This window comes from Chiroxiphia lanceolata, chromosome 4, assembly GCF_009829145.1.
Source record: "Chiroxiphia lanceolata isolate bChiLan1 chromosome 4, bChiLan1.pri, whole genome shotgun sequence".
Classification (NCBI taxonomy): Eukaryota; Metazoa; Chordata; class Aves; order Passeriformes; family Pipridae; genus Chiroxiphia; species Chiroxiphia lanceolata.
This window is the reverse complement of record NC_045640.1, coordinates 9,887,479-9,904,615: the sequence shown is the minus strand read 5'-3', so window position 1 is coordinate 9,904,615 and position 17,137 is coordinate 9,887,479. Positions and strand designations below refer to the sequence as shown.

Sequence of the window (17,137 nt, the reverse complement as noted above, 5' to 3'; positions counted from 1 at the left end):
GCTCCTCCCTCGCCCCCAGGTTTCTCCCCCCGCCCCCACTGCCTGTTCTCCCGTTCGGCCCTGCCGGGGTTCCCCGGCTGACGCTGCCCCCGGGGCCGAATCCCGGGCTGGCGGCCGGGGAAAGGGCTCCGTGCCCGCCCGGGGCTCTCCCGGGGGCGGAGCGGCCCCGCCCCGGCCCGGCCGAGCCCTTAAAGGGGAGCGGCCGCTCCTCCCGCGGCGGGGAAGGCGGAAGAGCGGAGCAGCCGCTGGCAGGGCCCTGCTCTGCTTCGGGATTTTATGCACCTGTCCGGGTTACTGCTCGCCCTGGAGAAGGAGGAGAAGGGACCTGTCCCGGCCATGTGCTCGGTAAGCGAGGGCGGCAGCACAGACCCCTTCGTAGCCCGCTTCAGGCAGGTGGAGGAGACGCTGGAGAAGCTGCACCGGGAGAACAGGAGCCTGAAGAACAAAGTGCCTCGGTACAACGCGCTCTGCACCCTGTACCACGAGTCCGCGCAGCAGCTGAAGCACCTCCAGCTGCAGCTGGCGGCCAAGGAGGCGACGATCCGGGAGCTGCGGGGCAGCCTGGCCCGGCAGCCGCAGCCCCCGGCGCCGGGAGAGGCGGCGGCGGGCGCGGAGCCGGCCCGCTCGCTGGTGGAGAGCCTGCTGGAGCAGCTGGGACAGGCCCGGGAACAGCTCCGGGACAGCGAGCGGCTCTCGGCGCGGAGGGTGGAAGCGCTGAGCCAGGTAAAGCTTTGGAGCGCAGGGAGGGGCTCCGCGGGAGCGGCGGCGCCATCGCCGAGCGGCTCTCTAGAAACCGAGGGGTTTAAGCGCAGCATCGGTGGTGCGGAGGGCAGGATGCGGGGACTCTGCTCCCAGACCGCCCGCTCGGGTGATGGAAACAGCTGGGGGCGCGCAAGGGACACGCTCGGCGCGGCTCAGGAGCACAGACACACGGGGAGCGTTTGCACCCTCGCCTAGCGATGCTGGTGCCTTTTACAGGACTTGCTCCATCGCTGTGTGCTCACAGTTAGACCGTGCCCAAAGCAACTCAGCCCTCTGTATCCGACAGTAGCTTCCATTTAGCGTGAAGTTCAAAACGGTAAAATCCTAAAACAAAGACTTAGCGTGGCGTTATAAATCTTCATGCAACTGTTTTCATAAGGAAAAAAAGAAAAATAGTAAAAAACCCCATCTGAATTTGGAATTCCATATTACTTATAGAAGACTACTTGCTGAAAATCATTATCAGATGCAACAGTTTTCTAAGACGATGCCACCAGTTTTTCTACTAAAGTGTAGTTGGGTTTTTTTTTTAAAGTGCTCTTATGTATTGACATAAAGGCAGCGTTTTTAAACTTGAAGTATCGTCTGACAAGTTTGGATTGTGAGGAAATAGATAGGGAAATCAGTATCTTTTTTGACAGAAAAAAAGTCTCAAAACTGAATCCCTCCCGTCCACCACAAGTGCTGTTTTGGTTATTGTCATTAAGACTTTCCTGTGTCCAGTCTGAAATACTCAAAAGAATTTTAAAGCATTTGTTTCCAGATGAAGCTGCATGAAGTAATTTCCAAACTGAGAAGCAGTACTCAAAATGGAAACGAGTATTTTTGTCATAAGCACTCTCTTGACCTAATGCTTATACAAAACATTTTCCATATATGACACTCACCTAAAATACATTTTAAAAACTTCATGTTTGGAAATTTGTTATAAGAGATGATCTTATTGACACTTTGCAGACAGATGACAAACCCGTGGTATCTGAACATATTTTGAAGGCTGATGCTGAATATCTTTAGCATTTAGCATGGGGCTAAAGAATTTAAATGTCAGTAGTAAGAACAAGTGCTATTTCTCTATGTTAGACATTAATATTTATTTCTTGAAAGAATAAAATTTTATGCCCAATCAGAACACTGAAATAACTGACACTGAAAATAACTGGAATGGTAGAGTCAAGTTTGTAGCTGTCTCATGGTCTGTGCTGGCATCCAGGGCATCCTTGGTTCTGGAGGAGCAGTGCTGCTGAGGTTTCTGTTACCAGCATCTGCTACTTCTTGAGGATATAGAGCACAAGTTTTTTGACAAAGTCAGGACTGGTGTATTTCAGGTGCATGGAACTACAGGTGGTTTGCCCCAGTCAGCAAGCAAACCTCTTCCTTCTCAAAACACCTGCAGAGGTGTCACCTTAATGCAGTGTGGATGCAGAGCTTCCAAACCAACGAGAACGTGCAGCAACAAGATACAGGGTTGTTTCCTAAGGGTGTGTCAGACCCCCTCACCTACCTTGGAGAGTCAGCTAGGGCCAAACTAGAGCCATTGCTGCCACACAGATTTTGTTTGCTTGTCCTTACCTTACTGTTCCCACCCTTTCTTAGGTGGGGAAAGTTGCCCTGTGTGCTACCTCTGCTTTATCCTTGTGACAGTGCCAGGCAGTGAATGCACTGCATTGGGTTTTGATAAGAGGACTTTACAGTTCCTTTTTTTTTTTTTTTTTGAGGAAAATCTCTACTATCTGGTAATTTAGAGTGCAGGACCTGTAAGCATTTCTCAGTCTCCATAGTTACTCCTTTTAAAATACTTTGTTTCTTGTAAGTTCCATATTCAGTTTGTTGCTAAATTCATAAATATTTCCTGAATTTTGCTGCTTGTTCCTCCATTCTACGGACTAGAAAGTACTTGTACAGTTGCCCAAGAAGATTTTGACTGTTATCTGTCAGTTCCAAGGTCCTGTAGTTATATAGAGATGAACTGGATTTTTTTTAGTTTTTAGGTACTTTGCAGTGAGTATAGGAGCAATATGGAATAACTGCAACAGGGAATTCAGTCGTAGACATATTTTGGCTTTTGAGTTTACTTTGCTTTTAAGTAACTTCCCCTCCCCCTTCTGTTTAGGAAGTACAGAAGTTGAATCAGCAGCTAGAGGAGAAAAATGGAGAGATACAGCAGATGATAAATCAACCTCCATATGAAAAGGAGAGAGAAATCTTACGACTGCAGAAGACCTTGGCAGAGAAGGAGAAGGCTCAAGCCACCAGTGATGTTTTGTGCCGTTCACTCACCGACGAAACTCACCAACTTCAACGCAAATTAGCATCCACAGCAGAAATGTGTCAACATCTGGCAAAGTGTCTAGAAGAGAAGCAAAGAAAAGAGAAAAGGAATTCAGATGACCAGATACCTACTGAAAGATCTAATCAGGTATTCTTACAGCTACTACTAAGTGTCTTTAAAGTCTTATTAGCTTCTGAGGTGTTAATTACAATATGATAGTTGTAACTGAGGAACGGTGAGGTACATCCCTTCAAACAATTTCATGTAGGGTGTAAAAACTACCATGGCAAGCTCTAAATAATTCCAAGTACCAAAAATTTAGGACGGAAGCAGCTATCACTTTAACTTTGGCTATTTCATCTCATCATTGGATGCTTTTTTTGGGGAGAAGAAGAACCTGAGAGGTTCCTTCAGCCTCAGCAATTCCACAACTACAATTCTTCTCTCCATATATAGGAGACAGTACCTTTCTTATACCACCCCTGCTTCTGTGCAGCACTAGATGGTGCTGTGTTTTTGAAGGTGATCTCTCCTGATTACCTGTTTAAGCATCAAAATCACAAAACAAAGTAGAGATATTTCAAAGCAGTATTTATATTAAGAACTCTAGAGCACATGGTCTTCTCAGATCAGGATTTGGCTTTGCACATGTAGTACAGACCTACAGAAAGTTGGTTAGGGAAGAATGAGTCAAGGTGTCTTACCTTTTTTTGGGGTTTTTTTTGGCTCTGGGATTCCCCCTGGCATCCCAGTGCAAGGCCATGTTTCTCTCCAGGAGAGATGTTTAGAAAAAAACCCCTTCACAATAGAATGGTGGCAGAAACACTACTGTGGAGAACCAACACCTGGATTTTGGTGTACTTTGCTAATGGCTCTCTGGCTTTGCCACATCATCACCTCAGCTGAAGCTTTTCAGTGTAGGGTAGAGGCAGATCCCGTTGTTCTGTTGCTCCAGAAGTCCTGATGGCTTAGAGTCTTTAGGTAATTCATTATAACACCACAAGGAAATAACATCAGCAGTGCTGCCTTAAATAACTGGTCACACTGTTGAGTAGGGTGCTATAGCCAGTTCTCACAAAAAATAATAATTCTGTCTCATGCTCTTTCTCCTATGTGTTGGTACTGCTTTTTTTCACACGACCACTTATCTGTGCTGACGTGCTCATGTCTACTCTGTAAAACTTCCCAGCAGCGTTTCCAAAGAAAACTTACTCATGTTAAAGTTACCTGTAAGAAATAGTTAGAGGTTGAGTAGATACAAGAAAAAAGGACTTTGTAAAGGACTCGAAGCATTTGGTATTTTTGAGGAAAATTTACACGTATTTTACGTGTAATTGATAGACAGGAAACTTGATTGACTTTGATATATGTAATAAGTAGCTAACCTTGTACAGCGGGGACTTCCCTGTTGAAGAGGAGAAATTTCAGATGCCACTACTAGCTGATTCTAGGGAATTTTGCACAAAAGTGTTCTATATTACTCATGTACACCGGGGTTTTTTTAAGCAGATGTCACAACTATAAAAAAAGAGGTATCATTTTAGTCAATTATTTAGCAAGCAGGGTTTTTTCCCCTCAGTAATTTCTTCCTAGTACTGGCCAAAATTGACAGTAATAACAAAGCAAGATGAAGGCATATCTGCCTTTGTCATGCATTCTGCCCCTCCAGACAAGTGGTTTTCCAAGGAGTTTTTGTAACCTGCTAAGCTCTGTTGTCACCAGGTCTATTTAAAAGCAGTACCAAGGTGGTAAAAACCTTAGTACAGTTTTCCTTTACTTATTAATAATAAAAGCTGTAGGCTATACTATTAATATTTAGAAACACACTATATAGAAATAAATATATCATTATTTCATTGATAGCAAATAGTTTTAGAGGAATTTAAAGAAAAAGGTTACTTCCAGTTTAACAGCATAGCCAAATAGCATCTGAGATTTTTATGTCCAAGTAACACTTACCTTATCTGCAAATTACAGGTTTTAGACAATGAAACTTCACTTCAAGCTCTTATCTGCAACCTACAAGATGAAAACAGGATGTTAAAACAAAAAGTGGCTCACGTGAGTACTTTCATTTTGTTTAAGAGTTGATCAATTATTTTGAATTACAGTAAATTTGGGACAAGGCCTGGTTAATCTAATTAAATGGCAGCTTAATGTAAGGCAATTCTTCTTAGTCCTTTCAACATAGTTTTTGTTCCCTTAGCCAAGAACAACTTCTTACGTTATTTTTAACGTATTGGGTTTTCATTGTTAAAAATACAGTGCAGAAGATTTTCGTGTTCCTTCCATGCATCAGTATTGCACTCCAGGAGAACAGCACTAGGGTGACCACCAACCCCTTCCATTCCACATTATTTAATACTGTCCCTTTGGACTGGGAGAGGGGAAAGGCTACTTGTGAAGAGTCTGCCTTACAGCGTGGTATCTCCTGCTCTCCTGCACAGTGGCTTATCCACACTCAGTAGTCGGATCAGCATGTTATATTATCTTTTAGAGAAATTTGGTCCTGCACATAAAGACAGTTTGTGAAAGCTTGGAAGTTTTTGTCTTCTTGTTCTTCATGTCTCTCCTGGTTAAACTTTCAGGTGGAAGATCTGAATGCAAAATGGCAGAAATACGATGCGAGTAGGGATGAGTATGTGAAGCGACTCCATGTGCAGCTGAAAGAGATGAAGACACAACTGGAGCAGCAGCACGGCCTGACTTCAGCACAAACTAATTCTGACCTGATGCACAAAGAGATATTCCGGCTAAACAAGCTACTGGAAGAAAAAATGAATGAATGCATGAAAACAAAGAGAGAACTGGAAGACATGAAGAAGGCTAGTGAAGGAGATAACGAGCGCATACAAATGCTTGAGCAACAGGTCATTAAATTTCTTCTTCCTAGAAGTGGGGACTCCTAGTTTCTTCCCAGACCACTGAAGTTCAAGGGGGAAAAACGAATTTATTTTTTGGACATTTGCCACTTGTCTTTCCACATTTGTGTCTATACAGACACTTAACACAGATTTAAAGGAAACTTGCTACTTAAAACAACTGCATGTGGTTCTGCTGGCCTTAATACAAAACATGAAAGACTTGTAAAAGAAATACAAGTACCTGTGAAGTACAGATATAATAGAGAAGATAATGTTGAGATTCTGGGAATAAGTAACAAAGGAATCACAGCCTCAGCTTTTCAGTCTCATCCACGAATGCTCTAACTTAACAAATATTAACATAATAATTCTTTTTCAGGTCCTCGTTTATAAAGACGATTTCACATCTGAGAGATCAGACAGAGAACGAGCACAGAGCAAAATACAAGAACTTCAGGCAGAAGTTGCATGTTTGCAACACCAGCTAGCAAGAAGACAGGTAAGAAAGCAGCATGCTGCTTTTTCAACTAAAGCATGTCAACAGTATTCTAGACTAAAATATACTTTTAAATATATTTTTAAAAAATCTTAGTACTTCTGAAACCATTTCAGCTCAGTGCAGCTGTCAAAAACTTACATTATTTCATAGTCAGTTCTAGTAGATGCTTCCCAGTAGAGATGTAATATCTCTTTCCAGTCTATTTTCCTTCCTATTTTTGGATCAACATAGTAAGGGTGAATTCTTGGAATGAAGAGGGCAGCTGTGACTCTTGTAACAGTGGCATTTTTAAAGTAGCATGCTGGCTGTGTTCTGATATTTCTACAAACCTTCTTTATAACTATATTAAGAACACTGCAAAACCTGATTAATAATTTATTTCCAAAAATCTGATAAATACTTGAGCAGTGTTTCAGATAAAGGTGATAAAACATCACCTGTTAAAGAATATCTTTTTACTGCATCATTTTCAAGAGCTCTTCTTTCTCTTTCTAGGACTCAAGAGACACAAGTAGTCATTTCAGAGTTCATGCTGGTAAACAAAATCATCTGTACCTACAGACGAATGTGGAACATCTACAGGGCAACAGCCCAGGCCAAACAGGCACGAGAAGGACACCTTCACAGTCTGAACAAGCTTCTCCTCCTGCGGACAATGGAAACTCGGGATCCGAAGGCAGGGCACAGGGTGAACTCAGATGCCCTCATTGCATGAGGTTTTTCAGGGATGAACTCAGTGATGAATTCCTCAAGCACGTTGCTGAATGTTGTCAGTGACCGCGGGATATGAGGGGGTGTAAGTCAATCACTACTTTATAGACATAAAACTTGGCTCTATACATATCTCCTACAGTCCTAAACAAGAGTAATTCAAATGGAGAGCTCTTGGGAATTAGGAGAATGAACAAAATCTACCTCTTGCTTAATTTCACCTTCTCTTGGACTGTATGAAAGGCCTCAAGAGAAAGCAAAGTGTTTTTCTGAAAAATTATTTTTGACAGCTACAAGGAAGAAGGCAAGCATAATGCAAATTCTACTACAACTAAACTGAAACCTACGGTGGTAGCTCAGCTTCAGAGTGCAGCTTGACTCGTATTTGGGTCTAATTCTCTACCGCAGTCTGACAGCTTGTGAAAAAAGTTACTGAACTTGAAATTTTCCTCTTCTTCCAGAAGTGCAGGCTGAAGAACAGGGAGGAACATTTTGACAAAAGATAGGAAAAATCTTACTGTGCTTTATCTGGATTAAAAGCGAAAGTATTTTCTGGTCTATTGATGTTGAACTTTCAGACGTATCATCTGAAAATCCTTGTGTTTAACTGAAATCAGAAGAGATAAAAAAACCATTAAAGGGCTGGTTATTGACTAAAACTAGCCTGTCTTTTTGCACAGAGACAAGGTACAGGGATATTTATATTTTCTGTGCCATAAGTAACTATTTTACAGATTTGTAAATGTGTATTTGTGTAATTATTGATTATATTCCTATTTTACCTAAGGATTATTTTTATAATAAAAGTGATCGTGCAGTTGCTTTACTACATTAGTAAGGGGGTTGAAAATCTCTCTTTCAGTGTAAGTATTTAAATGTGAAATAGTCCCAGTGGCTATACTAAGGGCTAATTAAATGTCACTGCTTCAGATATGACTTATTTCATTACTTCAGTGATAACCAGCTTCTCAGACTATTTTCAAGTATGTTGAAAAAAAAAATCACTCACCTCTGAGCAGAAGAATGACCTTTCAGAGGCAAAGGAACACGTTTAATGCCCTACCTTGCCACACAACTATGACTATGCCAACGCTGCCTTAAATTTCTTCTTGTCTGCACTGGAGAGAACTTCAACAAATAGCAGGGGACTGCTTTGAGAAGAAGTATCTGGAATTAAAGTTTACAGACATAAGAGCCCCACAGTTTTTCCCAGCCTTGGCTCCAAGTGTTTCTCACTGTGCAAGAGTTGGGGTTAAGGATGGGATACAAAGTAAAGGCCTGCTGCAACCATGACACTTCATAATTAAAGAAAACAGACCTGTCTTCTGCTTTGCTTTGTTCCCTGTTCTACACTTTAGGAGGACTGTGGGTATTTTTCTGGATATTTCCTTTTCAGGATCCAGTTGCAGCCCTAAAGGAAGACAGTGGTTTATGCCACTGTTGCCTTAGGTGGGATAATACCAAAAAAGATGGCTGGGCCATTGCACTTGCATGCTGCATGCAATGGTTATTATTAATCTAATCTACAACTGCTTGCAAATCTGTAATTGATTACTAGCTTGTTTTAACCAACACATGTACAAACATGCAGAAATTTTTATTTTTTTCCTTTTTTTAGTGACCATTTTTACATTGCCTTTTAAGGTCCTAAGAGATCAGATGCGGCCCACAGAATATAAGCTGAGAAACATGATTAAACTTCCTGTGGCATAAACTAATCTTACTTTTTCTGACTGGTCTCATTAAACAAGCCTGGTTTACAGCTTCAGTGTACATCAGTATGATATTGCCAGTGACTGATACAACAGAATAGGGACTTGCAGAGATGGTGACTGCTTTAATATACATCAGAAGCTCAAGTCTCCTATAGGTTTCCACTCATGTTAATCCCTGTGGGTAGAGTTGGACAGACTGACCTACAACTATTAGAAATAGATGCAAGAATTAGAGACGAGAATCTGCAGTACACAGAAAATAATAGTACTTTTTTTCATGGATTTAAATTCTGTGATTTAAATTAGTCCCCAGTCAAAGCAGAGGTTATTTTCATACTAATCCTGGGAAGGGAGGGAGGGCACTTCAGTGCTGGGAAACTGGATATACCAACAGCAAGGACAACATTGGACCAACAAACACAAACAAGTGAAGTTATAGATCAAGCACAGATTACAGCTACCACCTAAAGCAATAAATGCTGCAATAAGTGATGACTGGAATTTGAGTACCTGGGGCAAAAATCTAGGACAGATCGGTTGGTTTTCTGTACAAAAGTACCTCCCTTCAGAGCTGTTTTACTTTATCATTTTCTACTGAGGGGTTTTTTTTCATTTGGCTGGTAAAAAGCCTTAACTATTTCTTTCTTTCTTGTTTTGGCTTAACCAAGAAAACAGTTACACTGTGAAGAACTACCAATGTCTAACATGCAAATGTTTGCTTCAGATGATAGGGCATAAACTATTGCTTCTAAGAAAAGTTGTCTGTTACACAGTGCTTTGACTTTCATGCCAAATTGCCTGGTAGATCTCTTGAAGAAACACTACAAAGTCTTTACTTGCCCCCCCCCTCACCAGGCAAAGCACACACACCAAGGCATCCCCAGCAACTGCCACCATGACCTACATTCACAAATCGCATTCCTCAACTTTCACACCAGAATGCATAAAACCTGTCAGCTCCACTGCCCCAACACTGAAATGAAAGCAGCCATGAGTTTCCAGCATTTTTGAACCCTTTAAATTAAGGAAAGCTCCTTCTGGCCTCACACTGGTATTCTCTGCCTGTTGGACTGTCACTCAAGTAGTGTGTCTTTCTTGGTCAAATGGTAAGAACAACCCAAATTCTTTCCTCACAGAAAGCAATAAAGGCACAGTGAGTAAGAAAGTAACTGCATACAGTGAAAGGAACTTCAGCAGCATAAACTTTGTGAACTTTCATTATCCATTTTTACTACACTGGTTCACAGAAACACACATATCTGTAAAACTGCAGAGACACGTCCTCACACAAGAGACTTTTGAAATCATACAGAAAAGCTATATGACCAAATGGGACTCGGTTCCTTATTTGCTGTATCAGTAACAGAAGGCATCCAAGAGAAATGAACCCTGTTTTCAGGGAAAATTAATGCCCACTTAGGCTTCCATAAATCTCTCATTCAGGTGACCAGTGCCTGTACTGCCGAGGCATGCCAGTGCTAGAAGACTGACAGGGGTCCAGGACTGCAAGGCCAGGGAGGCTGAGAGCAGGCAAGATAACCGTCTATTCTGGGACCTGTAGGAATAGGTCTTAGCATATTAAGAGCTGCCAAGATGGCTTTGGCCAATTACCTTCCTGATTAGTCCATTCCTTCCCCTAAAATTTCTCCTTCAGTAAATGACCTTCTCTCAGTTTTGCTCTACAAATCAATTTGAGTTGAGGCCCAGGGCAACTCAGAGCTCCTGAGCAGCTGTCTCACCTCACCAGCAATGAGGTTTTCAGACTGTATAACCTCCAGTTGCTGGTCCTCATTTCTCACGTACCTAATTAGAATGTATTTTGCTCGGGATTTTAAAATAAATGCTGTTTACTAATAACCATGCTGGTTGTCATGCAGAAGTAGGCCCATAGCACACAATCACGACAGCAGCTGTAGGCAACACTGACTCACTTAGAAAACTTAACTTAGAAAACACAACCACAAAAAGCCTCAGACGTTGGTCTCTACCCCAAAAGCCCAAGGGAGAAAAGATCAACAATAGTGCTATATCCTGCAGCATGGGCAGCACTGAGCCTAAAAAGCTTTTCAAACAACCTGTAACTTCTAAGGCAACATCTGCTTCCCCCTCCAATGGTTCAGGACATCACGTCTTCTAAAACAAGCTTTAAATGATGCCTAAAGATTAAGTGCTCACTAATAATAAAACTGACTACAAGAATAAAATTTATTCAAGAAGCAGATACCTATGCTCTATGATTTTTTTTAAAACTTCCATTTCCTGTGGCTTTGCTGCATGTGTATATATAGAAAGCAAGGGAAATTCCAAACAAGATGCCACACCATTATACTCAGAACAGCAGTGCTTCTCATTCTAAAAAAGGGAAGTCTCAAATGCCTTTTCTACAAAATCTATGTGAATTCAAAGTATGCTGTAGTAATATTTCATAGTATCATGCTCCAGTAGCTATCAGCTGGGGGGAGGGGGCATTTCAGCTTAAAACCTAAAGCACAAGAAATACTTCTGAAGCACCAGGTCAGCCCAGCAGGACCTCAGCAGAGGCATGGGGTATCAGGTTAAGCACTCCTGCCTTCTCACCTGATGCCTCAAATCCCTTGCTAAGGAAAAAGCACAGCCCACCACCCTCATTGAAGTGTTCCCTGCCACAGGCTGTCCTAGCTAGGGGGTCAGGGCTCCAGCAAGGTCAAGTGGGGATTTAGAAGGTGCTGTAGTAACTGCTTACTGAGGGGCTCCTGAAAAGCACCAACCATCCCCAGTGGTAGAGCACTTGTGTCTCCATTCCCACTGCTGCTCAGTGAGTTCTTCCCGTTTCTCATTAGTACATCCACTTTTTCCTCCTCTTTTTACACTTGCTGGCAAGCAGCTGCTGATGCAGGAACACTTCACAGTATGTGATGGATGTATGGTGTCAATAGTGGCCGACAACCTCCCTCGGGAGGTATTTCCATGGCACATGGAGCTCTGGTGTGGACAGCACTGAATCAGACAGTGGGTTACAAGACAGCTTATTTCAAATGGGTTTTTTTGGTGCCTTCTAGAAGTCTGTGCTTAATCACACTTGTTGCCTCACCACCTTTCCCCGGGCCAGCTCTCCAGCACATCTTCTGGAGACCTGGCTGATTGCTGAGCTGAGCACCCGTGAGCAGGGCAGGTGCTTGCTCGTGCTGACCCCCACCTCCTTGGTGTCACAGCAACTCACCTTGTCTGAGGCTTTCACCCTCTAATATCTAAAGGAGTGGGAGGGAGGAAAGAGCAGTGGGACCTTCCTCCCCCATCCTGCACTCACCAAATCTCTTTGTCAAATCTGTCTTCATACAAAAAGCATTTGAAGTGTTTTTTAAATCATAGGTAGGCACCTTAGTTACATACAAATATTACAGGCCGTTTATACACAAGGGACGTGTTACCAGGCAGCCTGGCGTGTGCCCCACCAGCTTTTTGGCCAGCACTGGCACACTGCTGAGCTGTTCAGTTTCAGGCAGCCAGACTTCCTCCAGCCACGTCCCAAACCTCCCCTGCACAGCCCAAAATGTCACAGTTGAATGAAACAATGGGTTTCTCAGCTCCATGTCCTTCTCCGCAGCAGTCTGGACTTGGGTGATACCTGGGGTTACCTCCTCTGCCAAGATGAGAGCCTACACTATGGAACAGTGCCTTGATGACGCAGAGGGCAAGGTGACAGCCTGTCCTCTCCCTCAATCCCTCTCTCTGGGCTGTGCCAGCTGTAGTTTCAACGAGCCAGCCACCTGCTGTGCCCTGAGCTGGGAGGAAAGCCACAGGCACATGGACCAGCTCTGAGAGCAGCCCCACTGTGACAAAGCCCTCGTTTTTTTCCTGCCCAATGCAAAGCAGGAAGCAGGTCTCAGACCATGCTACAACAAGGCAGGGTCTCTATCTCTCTGGGGACACACAAGTGGGGAGGTGAGAGACACTCAGATCTCCTTTGACTAAGCAATCCCAGCTCACACAAGAGGGAAAAGGAGCAAAGAAAGGAGCTCACCCACAGAAGAATCAGGCCTCATTCTGAGCATCATCACCACTATCTCAGGGAAGTTCAGGCATGCGCAGAGGTATGCAAAGGTCCACAGACATGAGAGAAAAAACCATCACCTACCAAGAGAAACGGGGACCTGGTGGGATGTGAAGTGCTTCATGACCCGCAGGTGAGCACAGTCTAATAGAGCATCCTACTCCTCCTTCCCACCACCCGAACTTGCCCTCAGCAATGCAGATCTAATTTAGTGGTTCTCAGCTCCTCTGCTGACCTCAGCATTGAGACCTGCTCCACTTCCTGCAAGGCCTGTTCTTACCTCCCCAGGAGGAAGGACAGAGCTTTCTCAAGTGCCATCCCCAAAGACAGCTGGCAGATGGGAACCAGACACCTCTGGAGGAAAAGGGATCTTCCTTTGATCCTGGCCTCTGCCCTCCACCAAAACCAGTCCAAATTTGAGCCCTAAACTGGGTTGATTCTTAGCAGCAGATACGCCTGTCCCCCATGAGACAAACATAGTACATTTTAGGAAATTGGCCCTTGAGCACTGACTCTGGCCAGAGCCACTGAGCAAGGCCCAAAACAGACCTGTTGTAGTGTCCTGAGAAAACAAAAGCTAGAGCAGTTTCCATCCTTAGTAGTATCCAAGACTCATTCAAGCACTTGGCAAGAGCCCACCCCTGCCCCTCACATATCACAATGGGACAAAGCAAAGAGCCAGAAGAGCAACAGCAGCACAGAGGTGTGAGTGGGGCAGAAGTCCACCAGCAGCCTGCATCTTCCAGAGGCTTCCTTACTCTCAACAGGGCAGGACCCCTAAACCACACCATGTTTCCCTGGCAGTTTAGTGATGCACTGAAACAGCACCTGTTACACACGTCTGGTGGGCACAAGAGAGGATGTGTTTTTAAGGAAGGCAACTTCCCCCTGTTTAGGTATCTCAGTGCAGGCCCATCCGGGCACAGAAGCGGGGAAGGTCTCCACTGCAGGGACAGCTCTCCAGAAATACATGACCCCTACTAAGAGGCCAGCAAACCTTCACTTGGGAGGGACAAACTGTCCATGTAGTTAGGATCAAACAGATGTCAACTGCGAATGTGCATAAGATGATTCTTAGAATGAGGGACACATCCCCCGTCATACTCTGGAGCAGAGAAGTGATGGAAGTCTGTCTGTCTGTGCTTTGCTGCTGCACAACACAGATGAGGAGCATCACACCCAATGCAACTGCCTGGAGAGAGCATGAGGTCTAAATGTTGTTAAAACTTGCATCTATCAAGGGCAGGAGTGGGAACCTATAAAAGCCTTTTTATTTACTGCAGTTAAAAAATTCATTGAGGTCCATGGTGACCTACTCTAATACTCTTAATTGCTCTTAAAACAAGTCTCCCAGTTACCAGTCAGTATTTATTTGTCTGGGATGCTCTCTGATGGGTGAGCATGTTGAGAGGGGAAGAGATGAGAGAGTCCAGAGCATGTGAAGATCCTCCAATCCTCCAGAACAGTGCCTACAACCTGCAGGAAGAGCGGGTGAAATCCAAACTAACCTCATCACTATCGAGCCATGTCCTGGGAGCAGCTTTTAAACAGGAAGCTGAAGCTCATGGTTCCACTTATTGCAAGGTCAGACCTAAAACTGGTGATGAAAAGTAACCCTCTGATGAGAAGTGGAAGGAATATAGATGAAGGTACATGGCATCACCAGAGACTGAACAAGGAATGAGGGGGTTTGCAGAGAATCTCAAACTTGGGTGTAGCAGGCAATAGGCATGCATGTGCAGGTACACCCACTTCTTGTGCTAAGAAAGGATTTCAGCCTTTATTAGAGGGTGAAAGATGCAAAATAAGCTCTGACTCAGAGTTGGCACCTCTTGTTTTTCAATAAAGCAGAATTTTGACAGCATCTTCATGACAATAAAATAGCTTTAAAACACAAGTAATCTCTTTTAATAAGACTGAGGAGGCCAGGCCCTCTCTTTCCTGAGCAGTTCACTTAGTGATCATCAGAGCCCACTTTTGTTCTATTCCAATCCCAGTCAAACACAAAAATAGTTTTTGGGGTGTTCACCATCAGTTCACTGTCACCCAGAGCTCCTGAAACTGGCCACCCCAGATGAGAGCCTCTAAACACCAAGCTTGTCCCCACAAGCACCAGCAGCAATTGGGTAAGTAAGTAAGCCCTTCTTATTTCTTCAAGTACCCTTTGTATTATAGAGATGAGTGGTCACCAAAAGGCATTTCAACTGGTCACACCATCACTTTCCTCTGTGGCACCTGGGAGGTTTCACACCTTTTCAGGGCCAGTCTTGTTGCAAGAGAGATATTCCAAAATAAACAGGGCACAGGTGGTGCCCTGGTGGTTTGCTTGGCCCACAGGGGGAGGGGGGGCACCTCTGGAATTTGTTTGAGAGAAACACCAAGGCAAAGATATAGACTAGACCAGGGCGTTTTAGAGACTAAAGTCTGTGGCCAAGACTAGGACCCAGCGTGGGGTGCAGGCAGGCTTTCCCCTCCTACACAAGATCTATCCTTTGATAACCAGGTATGGAATCCCCTAAACACTCTGCATGGTGACAGCTCCTAGGGACAGTGGAAAAAATTGATGAGCACAATCACCTTGTCGCTGCCACCCAAAGAAATAGGTGAAAACTTACTCTGTGAACTGTTTTGAGGCTTTGTTTTGTTGCACCTACACACATTGGTTCCATGGCCCCACACCCCCTCCTTCAAAATGTCACAGTCTTCAACTATAACAACAACCACTGAGGGGGAAATATAGTGTGTGCTGGCCAGGGTAACTCTTATGCAGTGAGGACAGCATGGCCTTTCCCCTCCACTCAGGGTTTGTGCCCACCTTGTCGTGAGTTTCCTCCTGGTGGCATCTCCTTTGACAGACAGTGGGCAAATACGAATTTTTACCTCTGTGGTTTCCAGGTGACTCTCTCAGGGAAAGTTTACTGGAGCTTTAGTCTTCCTGAAATGGCAGCAAGACTGAATAACCACTTCCTCTTAGCACAGCTGAGGAACCTCAAATGTGCAGTTGTTGCAATAGGGTGTGAGGACACTCTCCCTCCTGCCTCCGCCGTACTCCCTTGCGTGCATTAATATCACTTGTTACACACACTGGGCAGTAACAAGGTTGGGAAATACCTGAGCAGCAAAAGCCACTCTGACAGCCTCGAAAGGGAGGCCAGTGCTACCTTTTACTCTTCCCTGCAGTCAGCTTGTGCCTTTTTGCTCCAGCAGCTGTAAACAAACTATATCTGGCAGTCACCAAAATCTATACCTGCACTTCTTTTATAGTCTGGACAACGGAAGCATTTTGAGCCAAGTCCCAGAAGGATGGCTGTACTACATGTACTTGCAAGCTCTTCTGTTTTGCTGCAATAATGCAATAACTAATAGTGATAACAGACAGCAACTTGCAACAGATGTTCACAAAACTCATCTCTTAGGTTGCTTCTGTAACCAGAGGGGCACAGAATGTCCCCATCATCCACAGAAATGGACCCCAATGTCTGTAATAAGAATCTGGGCTTGTGCGCCTCTTCAGCAGTTTTTCTGAATATTTGAGCAGCTTGTCTACAAGCTGGGGTTAGTGTTGCCATAAGGCTTAATATTAAAACGGCTCATGTTTGACTGGACTTTAGAAGTCAAATTCCAGTCTCCTCTATGCAACTTTCCACTGAAGCAAGGCAGAGGGCTGTGACTTATTTAAGCACTGTGCTTCTTGGCACTGTACACAACACACAGGGGCAACCCTGAAGTGTTTCTGGAGATGGTGCTAGCAGAGACCAGAACAAGCTTTGTGCAACTAATGCAACTGTTTTGACCCCATTCCAATGACACAACCCTGTGATTTCATGTGGAAAGCCCTGGGCTGGGTATGCCAAGAATCTCAGCCTCAGGTCACCTGTACAGTCACTCGGCATTGTCACAGGCCACAGCCTCCATTGGGGCTCTTCTTTCCATAGTTTTCCACATTATTTAACTGTTTATTCTCCTTGTGGCTGACAAAGAATGAGCAAGCAGGCAGGCCTGCTTCTGCACCTGAGTTGTCTCAGCTGTTTTTTGCCAGGACCATCAAGTTGCCTTTGCCTCCTTTTTTTGGTAGTCACAGATTTGAAGAGGCTGCTCTGGGTCCTGATGTACTGCTGTAGTTTAAGGCTGTGCTCACATCTGGAGGTAACGTACTTAAATAATTACAATGATCATGCAACATTTTAAGTGCACCAAATAAATAACAAAACACAAAACCCCACCACCTTTGAAAACTATACTGACTAAAAATCCCAGTTACAGAACAAAGAGCAAGTCTCCAGT

General features: G+C 44.1%; 1 protein-coding gene across 2 annotated transcripts; it reads left to right on the top strand.

Moving 5' to 3' along the window:
- Window positions 1-231: 231 nt before the first annotated feature.
- On the top strand, window positions 232-8,922 carry TNIP2 (TNFAIP3 interacting protein 2). Of its 2 annotated transcripts, none has more exons than XM_032686803.1 (6): window positions 232-723; window positions 2,876-3,181; window positions 5,012-5,095; window positions 5,623-5,904; window positions 6,278-6,397; window positions 6,893-8,922. In XM_032686803.1, the coding sequence occupies exons 1-6, from the start codon at window positions 277-279 to the stop codon at window positions 7,172-7,174; spliced, it is 1,521 nt and encodes a 506-aa protein (XP_032542694.1). In that variant the 5' UTR covers window positions 232-276; the 3' UTR covers window positions 7,175-8,922. The 2 variants fall into 2 exon arrangements, with proteins under 2 accessions (XP_032542694.1, XP_032542695.1); XM_032686804.1 differs by having other exon boundaries at window positions 249-345.
- Window positions 8,923-17,137: the final 8,215 nt, after the last annotated feature.